This window comes from Mirounga leonina, unplaced genomic scaffold (genome assembly GCF_011800145.1).
Source record: "Mirounga leonina isolate KUSES-001 unplaced genomic scaffold, KU_Mleo_1.0 Mir_224, whole genome shotgun sequence".
Classification (NCBI taxonomy): domain Eukaryota; kingdom Metazoa; phylum Chordata; class Mammalia; order Carnivora; family Phocidae; genus Mirounga; species Mirounga leonina.
Window position 1 is genome coordinate 8,784,776 of NW_023270615.1, and position 12,265 is coordinate 8,797,040.

At 41.1% G+C, this 12,265-nt stretch overlaps 1 protein-coding gene and 1 pseudogene across 2 annotated transcripts in view; both read right to left on the reverse strand.

Annotated features, from left to right (window-relative positions):
- Positions 1-12,265, reverse strand: part of SMC5 (structural maintenance of chromosomes 5) — a 94,283-nt gene that overhangs the window by 19,815 nt on the left and 62,203 nt on the right. For both annotated transcript variants that reach the window (XM_035029072.1, XM_035029071.1), the window contains exons 14-15: positions 11,609-11,782; positions 11,355-11,524 (exon numbers count right to left, since the gene is read on the reverse strand). In XM_035029072.1, the coding sequence (XP_034884963.1) occupies positions 11,355-11,524; positions 11,609-11,782 (344 nt within the window). The remainder of the gene's footprint in view (positions 1-11,354; positions 11,525-11,608; positions 11,783-12,265) is intronic.
- Positions 4,768-9,567, reverse strand: LOC118026259 (annotated as a pseudogene).

The following is a 12,265-nucleotide window of genomic DNA, read 5'->3' on the forward strand; positions in this document are numbered from 1 at the left end:
TACTAGCTTCTAGATTAAACAATCTTGTTATGTAACCACTCAGGATCAAAAAGTATTTGTTGAGATATTATGTGCCCAGCACAGTTTAAGTAATGATGGTGGTAACGGTGTAGGATCTGGAGTCAGAAAGATGGATTTGAATCTCCTCTTTGCCACTAATGAACAGTATAACTAGATAAGTTACTCCTCTGAACTTTAGTCTCCTTATCTATAAATTAGAAAAAATAACAGTACTTCCCCTAAAGGGCTATGATGAAAACTTAAAAAAGGTAAAATATTGGGCGCCTGGGTGGCTCAGTTGGTTAAGCGTCTGCCTTCGGCTCAGGTCATGGTCTCAGGGTCCTGGGATCGAGCCCCGCATCGGGCTCTCTGCTCGGCGGGGAGCCTGCTTCTCCCTCTCCCTCTGCCTCTCTCCCTGCTCATGCTCTCTATCTCTGGGTCTCAAATGAATAAATAAAAAAAAACTTAAAAAAAAAAAAAAAGGTAAAATATGTAACACACTTAGTACAGTGCTGGGCCTTTAACCGATGGATGGATATTAGCTACTAACCATTGTTGTTAATGTTGTTCACACACAGTCCCCTTACCTAAAGCAGCTTAACTGGGGAGATCTGATTAACAGATTAAAAATATATAGTGAAAAGACAATACAACCCTAAAAGTTACTACTATTTTGCTATTCAAGGTGAAGAAACTAAGGATCAGAAGTTAAGTTACCTAAGGTCATGTATAGTACATGGTTAAGATGTGTTTGACACCAAAGTCCAAGTTCTTTCCACCCCACTATGTTGCCTCCGGGATAAAATCAAGAACCCAGTTTGGAAACACTAATACACAAGAATGAACAAGTTCAGCAGATGATGTAGAGAAGGGCCTGAACAGTACACGGAAGAGAGAGAGTAGGAGAGGCCAGGGGGGTGAGGTGAAATGGGTTGAGGGAAAGGAGACTATAAAAAGTTGAAATTCAATCTCAAGGAAAAGAGTTTTGTAACTAGAAGTGATTAACTATAGGTATGAGACAGCAGGCTGGTGATGGGTATGAAAGGCCCTTTCACTAAAAAAATCCACGTTACTTATGAAGAGAGAGTTTAGTTTTAGACAGTGGGTCCAGTAGGACAGCCGAACAGGAAAGGTTAAGTATCTTGTAGATGATGACGATAGGAATGAGGCCAAAGGTGAAGGCTGAAAAGAGGCTTAGGGATGAAAACCTTCTAGGCAGCCAGACTAAATAGTAGGTTTAAGCAGCCAAGGTACACTATTACCTTTTCACTAATAGTAAATAGCCAAGTGTTTGCTTAAAAACAACAACAAAAAACCAGTAAAGAACAAATTCCCTTAATGCGTTTCATGTATGGTTCAATTTAGGAATGTGCTTAAAAACACATACTACATTAGGTCAAGGTAATCAGATACCTTAACTGAAGGCAATGAGTGGTCATTTATGATCAAAGATTGACTATGCCATTAATATCTAAATCTTTATAGGAAAAAAAAAATCACAACAAAAAGGTCTGAGATAGGCCATGGGGAAAACCTTCGAACTGGAAGCCATGTTCTTTTCCCCTAGAATGAACACCCTAATAGCTTTTATCACCTCCTGTATATCCTAGTTTCTACAAAATATCCAAATACAATACAACGTATATTCAGTTTTAAGAATGGTTGCCTGGGTACTCACAGTAAGCTAACAGTTTTCCTTTAGGATAAGATTTAGACTACTCACATCTTTGTATAAAATTCTGTGGAATATGTGACCATTAAGGCTAAGCAGACATACTTCCAATTGTAACAAGGGATGTTACAGTTGAAGGAGTGGGATAAACCCCCAATGCCCACTCTCTTCTGTGAAAATCAGCATATCTTCCCCCTTCCCTATCACTCTCTTTCAGAACTGGTGAGAAACACACAGCCTGGATTGATAATCTCACTGCCTGTACCTCTCCCACCAATCCAAATTCAGTGGACCCATTACTCTGGTTATATGTCTGGGTCAGTCATTCTCAAAGTGTGGTCCAGAGGCTGTGGGGTTCCCTGAAACCATTTCAGGGGAATCATGAACTATTTTCACTGCTGTAAGAAGACCTCAACTGCCCTGTTCACTGCAGTGATGTTTGCACTGATGGTATAAAAACAATGGGGAATAAAACTTCTAGTGCTCTGGGCGCCTGGGTGGCTCAGATAGTTCAGCGTCTGCCTTCGGCTCGGGTCACGATCCCAGGGTCCCGGGATCGAGTCCCACATCGGGCTCCCTGCTCAGCGAGAAGCCTGCTTCTCCCTCTGCCTCTTTCTCTGTCTCTTATGAATAAATAAATAAAATCTTTAAAAAAACAAAAACAAAAACTTCTAGTGCTCTGGAACGAATCTAGGTAGTAGCACCAGAGTATACTCACAGTCATGAGATTCTTCACTGCCATGTACTCAAAAATTTCAGAAATGCCAAATTCAATTAATATTTTTGATGACAGTAAAAATTATTAAATCGTGAGTCTTACATATTTTTAACTTCAAGTATAACTGACATATTAGTTTCAGGTGTGCAATGATTTGATGTCTGTATATATCATGAACCGATCACCACAAAAATCTAGGTAACATCTGTCACCATATATAGTTATAAAAGTTTTTTCTGGTAAAGAAAACGTTTAAGATCTACTCTCGGGGGTGCCTGGGTGGCTCAGTCGTTAAGCGTCTGCCTTCGGCTTGGGTCATGATCCCAGGGTCCTGGGATCGAACCCCGCATCGGGCTCCCTGCTCGGTGGGAAGCCTGCTTCTCCCTCTCCCACTTCCCCTGCTTGTGTTCCCTCTCTCACTGTATCTCTGTCAAATAAAAAAAAAAAAAACTACGTTCAGCAACTTTCAAATATGCAATACGGTATTATTAACTACAGTCACACACCATACATTACCTTCCTATGGGTCTTTATTTTTTTAAAGATTTTATTTATTTACCTGACAGAGACACAGCGAGAGAGGAAGCACAAGCAGGGGGAGTGGGAGAGGGAGAAGCAGGCTTCCCGCGGAGCAGGGAGCCCGATGCAGGGCTTGATCCCAGGACACCGAGTTCATGACCTGAGCCGACGGCAGACGCTGAACGACTGAGCCACCCAGGGGCCCCGAATCTTTATTTTATACTGAAGTTTGTACCTCTTGATCACCTTCCCCTATTTTACCAACCCCCAACACTCCTTCCTACCCCTTCCCGGCAACCACCCGATCTGTTCTCTGTATCTATGCGTTTTTGTTTGTTCACTGGTTTTTTAGATTGCACGGTAAGTGAAATTATATGGTACGTGTTTCTGACTTACTGCACTCAGCATAATACCCTCAAGTTCCACTCATGTGGTTACAAGATTTCCTTCTTTTTAGTGGCTAAGTAGTAGTGCAGCCTGTGCACACACAAGGGCGTGTGTCTGTGTGTAGCTCACTTCCTCTTTACCCACTCATCCAGCCACGGACATGGGGGTTGCTTCCGTGTCTTGGCTCTTGTAAATGCTGCTGCAATGAACAGGAGAGCGCAGACATCTTTTCAAATCCGTGCTTGCTTTTTCTTTGAATACCCAGAAGTGGAATTACTGGATCGTGGGGTAGTGCTATTTTTAATGTTTTGAGGAACCCCTATACTGTCTTCCACAGCGGCTGCACCAGTTTGCATTCCCACCAACAGTGGACAAGGGTTCCCTTTTCTCCGCATCCTCACCAACATTCGGTATTTCTTGTCCTTTGATAATAGCCATTCTGACAGGTGTGAGGTGGTAATCTCACTGTCCTTTTTATTTAAATTTCCCTGATGATTTCAGTTGCCTGTTGGCCATCTGCAGATCGTCTTTGAAAAAACCTCTATTCAGATCCTCTGCCCATTTGTTAATCAGATTGGGGTTTTTTGTTTTTTTTTTTGCTATTGAGTTGTATGAAATCATTACATTTTAGCTATTACACTGTCATCGAATACACGATTTCCAAATATTTTCTCCTATTCCAGAGGCTGCCTTCTTGGTGTGGCGATGGTTTTCTTTACTGTGCGGAAGCTCTGAAGTTTGACGTAGTCCCATTTGTTTATTTTCGCTTTTGTTGCCAAGGCCTTTGGAGTCAGTTCCAAAGAAATTACTGCCAACACCCATGTCAAAGAACTTACTGTTTTCTTCCAGAAGTTTGAGGATTTCTGGTCTTATATTGGTCTTTAATCCATTTTGAGTTGATTTTTCTGTTTGGTGTAAGCTTGTGGCCCAGTTTTTCCAGCACCATTTATTGCAGAGACCATCCTTTCTTCATCGTTTATTCTTCCTCTTGTGTCACAAAGCCACTCCCCATAGATACATGGGTTTATTTCTGGGCTCTCTATTCTGTTCCACTGATGCATGTGTCTGCTTTTATGTCAATACCCTGTTTTGATTAATACAGTTTTGTGATATAGCTTGAAATCAGGGAGCGTGATGCCTTCAGCTTTTTCTTAAGATTGCTTTGGCTATTTGGTATCTTCTGTGGCCCCATAAATTTTTAGGATTCTTCTAATTCCGAAAAATGCTGCTGGAATTAGGAAATGCATAGGAATTCCACTGAATCTATCGATTGCTTTGGGTAACGTGGCTACTTTAACATTCTTTCAACCCATGAGCACAGAAAATCTTTCCATTTATTTGTCAAATTTAATTTCTTCTTCAGTGTGTTATGGTTTTCAGTATACAGGTCTTTCACCTCCTTGGTCAAATTTATTCCTAAGCATTTTCTTTTTGGTGCAATTTTATAAATGGGACTGTTTTCATCTTTGAGTGTGTTGTTAGTATATGAAAATGCAACCGATTTTTATATGATGATTTTGTACCCTGCAACTTTACTGAATTTGTTGATTTGTGCTATGAAGTTTCTTTTGGTGGAGTATTTAGGGTTTTCTATGTAAAATCCTGTCATCCACAACTCGTGCTGGTTTATACCTCTTTCCAGTTTAGATGCCTTTTATTTCTCTTTCTTGCCTACTCTGCTCAGAAATCCTAATTTCTAACACTATGCTGAATAAAGGTGGGGAGAGTGGGCATCCTGGTCTTGATCCTGATGTTAAAGGAAAATTTCAGCTTTTCACTGTTGAGTATAAGGTTATACTTACATATATAAGTGGAGGGGGTTGACTTGTCATGTTTAGTCTTTATTATATTGAACTATGTTCCCTCTTTGCCCATATTGTTGACAGTTTTGTCAAATGCTTTTTCTGCAGCTATTGATAGTATTTTTTTTTTTTTTAGCTTTCTCTTTTATCCAGACATATCCATAGTACTTACAGCATCTGTACATAAGACAATTCATACCCACACAAGAGTCTGACATTAATTACTATTCATCATTCCCTAAAAAGGGAGAGGGGCTCGGGAAGGGGCCTAATGGGTGTACTAGACTATCTGCATGGGATCGTTGTAAGCAAACCCCTAACATGACAGTGGTGTGTCCTATAATACTTGAAAACAGGTATAGAACCACCAGGTTACTAATACTGTTAGTGCCTTTCTGATTGACTGGAGACCATGTTTTATAACTAAGCTTAATATCTGGCAATACACTTTCCCCATCAAAAACAGCTGGGAAAGTCCAACACTGTGAGAGCTGGCTATGGCCCCGTGCTCATCTCGCACTGGCTGGTGTTTAATGTAGCATTTAATGCAGCATTTTCCCTGCTAATTCACTCCAGGAACTAGAATTCCACAACATTCAGTACTGCTTCTCGTGAAACTACTAGGACTTATCCTAGCTTCAGATCCTCCGAGCAACTCTTCATGGCCAACCCTTTCCTCCCTTGAGGTCCGAGGAGGCATATGGCCCACTGTGGCTGAACCTTAGAAGAACAGGTCAAACTTTCAGGCCTGTGCCGACTCAGATGCTCCTGGCGCCGGGACTGAGGGAAAGGGCCCTGGTGTAGTGGAAACGCAGCAGAGAGGATAAGCTGGCTTCAAGGTTGCTCCACGGGAAGCCTTCAAGTCTGGAAAAACTGCTGTAGTAGTTGGGTCAGCTGAGCCAGAAGACCAAGGTGCCCCTCCTGGGACCTCTGCTGTGGGACTGAGCACGTCTGTGACCGCTGTGGAGCCGCAGGAGGGCAGGCAGGCACCGCCTGACCCACGAGCAGAGTGCACAGTACCATGACCACCCCCCAAGCTCCGGGAGCAGCTACTAATGTAATCACTAATCACCAAGTTGCTGACCTTGAGAAAATCTTATGCGTCCTGAACGAATGTCGTTACTGCAGCCGTCTGGGTTCTGTTTTGTGGCATCCTAGATGGAATCTGGACCATGCTTCCAGCTATGAAATCCTCATAGTGTCATACAGTGGGGCTCTAAGAGCGCTCTGTGTCCGACTGGAAGGAGGGGTTTATTGACCGTGCCAGCTCAGTACATTCTGTTGACTCTGATTTGATGGACTTTGCAAAGTCTGCTGTTGAATCATATGCTGAATGTGCCAAGGTGTCCAGTATTCATTCCACTTTAATTTCAGTTAGTGTGAATAACCTGGTCCTTAATATTTATAGGTACAAGTTGCTGGAATTTAAATGAATTTCCAGAAGAAAGGTGAATGGAATCAAAATTCAACCCAGGGCCAGACTGTTGTAAAAACATCTGCAGCCCTTAACCATGGGCCATTTGAAGTCTGTTCTTCAATCTTTCTTAGTTCTTCTTGGGGCTGGTGAGTATTGGCCTCTGTCATCCGTGTCTGTTGCTCCAACTGGTCTTTCAGGTGCTGCATGGCTCATAATTGAGCTAAAGACTGAGACGAGTCTCTTTAAGGAGCTGGTACATGTGCAGCTTGAGACATCACCGACTGTACTGAAGACGGACTAAACAATGACCTCCTTTGTTACCATCTTTTCAGGAGCTGCTCTATGGTGTCTGGGAGGAGCGCAAGTGTCTGCTGGGTCTCTGTTGGTGTCGAGGAAGGGTCTGAGACTGCTGTGTGAGATGATTTTCTTGAGCTCTGGAAGGAAGCAGAAGGGGTTGGGCTGTAATCAAACCTTTCCAATGCTTCCTTGAGGCTTGACTATGTCTATACAATTATCAAACCCAGAATCTTGGCTTTTGTCAGCAGCTGTCTCAGGAAGAGACTCTTCAATGCCAAGTACTCATCATATTGCAGCCCTAACTTCTGCATAATTTAGGATGATGTGAGTACCAACAATAAACTCTGGCCTTGAATTCCACTGAAGATCAATGATACAATGAGTCTGAAGCCAAATCCACTGTGGTCCTTTGTTCAGGAACCTATAACAACATGATATACTTTTCCTATACTGCATTAAGTGCTCATGATGTTTTTGGCAAATGTTCTGGACCATCACCTGATAATCATACCTGAATGTTCACATAACTTCAAATGTCCTATCATAGGTAGTTCCTTGTGACCTAGCAATAAAATTCTAAACTATGTCTAGATGTCTAAAACTCTTCATTAAGCTCTTCAACAGTACACATCCTTGATGAACTAAATTGTAGCTAATCTGACAGCTACAATACAATCTTGATCATCTTAGGGCCTATATGTGTCTTGTATAGTTTCTTTGAAACCATTCTGTGAATTGGATACATTGTTTAGTGATTTGAGATTTCCTATAAATTACACATATTCATAAGTACATGACTCCTTTGGTCTACTGCTCCTCAAAGCATATGACAACAGAATTCTGATTTTAAATATTCAAGTGTTAATGAATCACTTTCCAGCAGAGGGGTAGAGAATATTTTTTTATACCAGTGAATGTTCCCTCTCTTGGGATAAAATACTTTGATCCACAAGATCAAATGGTAAATATTAATGAGGTTATATTCTCTGACACAAATAATATGCTTCCATCAGTTATGATGGCTTAAAAACAAAAACATCAAAAGCCTCAAACATTGTGTAAATTCTTCATTATTGAGGAACGTAGGTTTCCAGTCCTGTCAAATGTCATTGGCGTCTGACTCCGCAGTGATTTGTTTTCAGTAAAAAAAAAAATCAGTGCTCTTCTGCAGAACAGATTTCCTCTTATTCTTAGTGGAACTCTCTGGGCTTCCTGGATCTGGATATCTGTTCCTTCCCGAGGTTAGGGAAGTTGTTACTTCTTCTTGAAATGTTTTCTGCTTTTTTAATGTGAAAGTTATTCTGCTTGATGTTGTCCCATTGGCCCCTTAAGCTATTTTTACTTTTTAAAATTCTGTTTTCAGAGCACCTGGGCGGCTCATTCAGTTAAGTCTTGATTTCGGCTCAGGTCATGATTCTTAGGGTCATGAGACTGAGCCCCGTGTTGGGCTCTGCGCTGAGTGTGGAGCCTGCTTAAGATTCTCCCTCTCCGTCTACCCCCACCCCTGCTCACACACATGCGCGCTCTAAAAAAAAAAAAAAAAATTCTTTTTTGCTATTGGGTGAACCCTACTACCCTGTCTTCCACATTATTGATTTTTCTTCTGCTTCATCTAGTCTGTTGTTGGAACCCGTCCAGTGTATTTTTTAATTGTTGTTGTATTCTCCAGCTCTGTGAAGTTGTTTGGTACCTTCTTATACTTTCTACCTCTTTACTGAAGTTCTTGCTGTGTTCATTCCTCTTGCAAGTTCGGTGAACATTTTTATAACCATCACTTTGATTTCTTTATTAGGTAAATTAACACCATTTCATAACAGTTCTTCTTCTGATATTTTATCCTGTTCTTTTATTTGGAACACACTCTTGTTTCATTTTGCTTGACTCTGTGTTGGTTTCCTCCTCTAGCTCTTGGTGGTGACATGAACCTTTGTGGTCTAAGCAACCTGACTTATTCTTGACAGGTCCCAGTTGTTGAGGGAGTGCCAAGTCCTCTGTGAGTGTTCCAGAGGTTTGCCCTTAGTTTCACGCAGAAGAGAAGCTAGAAGAGAAGCTAGGACCCTCAGGCAGCATGCTTTTAAGGTATGCAAATAAATATACAGTCTTTTGGAACCACCATAAACCCTGCTGGTCTACAGACCAGGCATCCTGGAAGTGTCCCCTAGGAAACGGTTGGAAAAATCAGGGCTCCAGATGAGTGTAGGAGCTCCTTTCTGGAAGGTACTGGTGAGCTTTAGCAAGGCCAACAGAGCCCAAAGATGGCATCTCCTGGACCCTGTTCCCTGAGAACAATTTCGTAGCCTCTGGATGTGTTGGTAATCCTGAAGCCCCTGAGGCTGAATTCTAGGACAAATAAATAGGTCTTTTTCACAGGAAGACTGGAGAGTGTTTCAGACTGCTGTCTCTGCAGTACCCTAGGGACAGTAGTCTGCCAGGAAGATTGTTTCAGACCCTTGGGCGCCTAGCTCTGGCGGGGACTCGGGGGTGCCATCACCCACTAGCAGGTTAGAGGGAGAGTACAAAAGTGGTGCCCATCAGTGCCTGTGTCCCAGGAGAGATTCCCATTAGGCTCCTGCCCCTTGGGCAGATGCTTTAAGACGAGAAATGAAGTCTCCTCCACAGATGGCCTAAGCACTTATCACACTGTTGCTTTTTGCACAGGGTCCTGTGGTCAGTAATGCTTAAAGAGCAAAATCTGTTCCCTACCACTGTACTGTTCTCCTATGTATAAGCCCCACTGGCTTTCAAAGCCAGGCATTTTGGGGACTCATCTCTCTGGTGTAGGTCCCAAGCGTGGGGGTGCCTGACTTGGGGCACAAACTCCTTGCTCCTCCGAGGAAAAACTCCGTATTTGTGATATCCTTCCCAAGTGCTGGTCACCACACTAGGGGTGGGGTTTTATGTGAGATCCTGTCTCTGTTACAGAAGAGCTGTTGAGTCAGTTTTCAGGTCTTTTTCAGAGGGAACACTTTCATCTGTAGCTGTTGATTTGCTCTGTCTGTGGGAGGAGTGGAGTTCAGGGTCTTCCTACACTGCCATCTTGAACCACCTCCCAGTGGTAATTGAGTATATACCTTTTTAATATTCAGTGTGATGAAATACAAAGCACACAGTACTTACACTGCAACCAAAGTATGATGGTTGCCTCAAGGAAAGGCACTTGTGTGACTGAGCTGGGAGCTGGCCTAGATACTTTTTCGTGAAATACCATTTTTATTTAAAAGAATAAAGACAAACTATGGTTACTGAGACTTAAGTATTTGGCAGATTTTATCCCCCCGCCCAAAAGTGAACAAAGTGAGCCTATCACTTCAAGAAAAATAACTGCCAATAAACAACTTTCACGTGCCAATTAAAATTTTGGAAAATTTGTTATCTACACTGTGAGCTTGACAGCTTCCCAGTTCTTAAAGATTTTTTATATTACACAATAAAATGTGGCAACATCTGAAAGATCTATGCAGCTTGGTGAGCCAACATTATCTAAAGGACCAATGCATGATGTAACAAAATCACTGGCTAAAAGATCCACTTACAGTGCAATGGACTTTAAGAGTAATCTAATCAGATTCCACATTGCAAGTGAACTTCAACAAACCACACCTTGGCAGGTTTTGATGTAGTATTAAACAAGACCACAGACAACTATCTGAAAAGTCTACTATAAAGTACTCCTTCCTTTTCCAACTACAAATCTATGTGAGGCCACATTTTCTCCATATATTTCAAAGCAACACCTCACAACGGACTGAAAGTAAAAGCAGCTATGAAATAAACAACTTCATTTAGAGAGACTAATAAAAACGTAAAAACAATGCCACTCCTCTTGGTAAACATATAACTGTGGTTGTTCATAAATATCTTAAACACTCTCAGTTTTAATTACTGATATGGTAAATGTCAATGATATAAACCATATTAACAAAACTTCCTCAAGGTCCTCAGTAACTTTTAAGCACGGAAAAGGGTCCAGGGATAGATAAAAACGGCTAATCAGGGGATAGGAAAACTCACAACACTTAAGATTCACCAACTTTTGCCCTACAGACGCTCTTGGGATAAAACGTGTTTGTGGGAATTGCAACATCATGACAGAGTCCAGGCACACCTCAGAGAGATTGTGGATTTGGTTCCAGACCACTGCAATAAAGGGAATCCAAAGAATTCTGTGGTTTCCCAGTGAGTATTAAAAATCGTGTTTACACTATACTGTAGTTCACTAAGTGTGACACAGCGTTGTCTAAAAAAGGCTAACCATTACCTGAGCTTTCAGAGTCTTAATCACTGATCACCAAACACACAGTATGAGAATCCTCAAAATGTGACAGAGGCACAAAGTGAGCAAATGCTATTGGAAAAATGGTGCCAACAGACTTGCTTGACACAGGGCTGCACAAACCTTCAATTTGTTTAAAAAACAAAAACAAAAACAAAAAACGCAGTATCTGCAAAGTGCAATAAAACAAGGTATGGCTGTATAATAATAATATCCTCGTAGTGCCCTGTACCCCCCACACACCCCCGCCCAAATAGGCTGAATGATACCTTCCTAGTTTAGAACTAATTTTTTGTTCCAATTGTCTTTTCTTGGTTTTCCTTTCAAGAAGCTCCTTCTTCTTTTGTCTAAGTTCATTGTCTTTGTGTTCTAGATGTCTGTTTCTCTCACATAGGGCAATCAACCCTGCTTCCACTGCTTGCAATTTTCTATTAATCTCCTATAAAATAATCAAAATTATTGTTTTAAAAACAGTTCTAAAGTATTACAAATTCAGTTTATTCTTTTTTAATAGTCAACCAACCTTTAGCTGTTCTTCTAAGTGTCTTCTTTGCTCTAGATCCACAGTGACTGTGAGAAACTGGGCTACTTTTAGGGATGTGTTACTAGAAATAACTTTATCTGAATAAAAGGAAGTTTTCACCACATACTTTTCTTCTGCTGTATACATTTGCTTTAACCGGGTTTCTTTTATTACCTGTCACAGAAGTCAATGTCAAACAAATGTTAGTGTACATCTAATAGTAATTAAAATATTTTTAAAAGGACCAAAGCATTGGAAAATATAGATCAAGTGAATTTTAGAAGGTCAAAACAGATGTACTTTTTTTTTTTTCTAAAAGGGTGGCTGATACACTTTAGGTTATTATTTTGGAGAATACTAAAGAGAGAAGGGAGAAAACCCAAACAACTATAGCAAAGGTGGCTATTTTTCTACTTGACTATATAATCTCTCCCAAGTAAGTGTACTTTTGTTGGAGTTTTGTTGGGCCTACAGAAGAGATACCAGGAAACAGCTGCCCAGGACACACAACTTCGGTAGCTCAACTAAGTCATTTATTCTCTCACCTTCCCTCAGTTATACTGTTCACAGATACAGTCATACTTAATTCCTGTATATTTGGAAGAATACTTAATGGAAACACTTTAAGGATCCCAATTTTTTTTTTTTTTTGCCTTT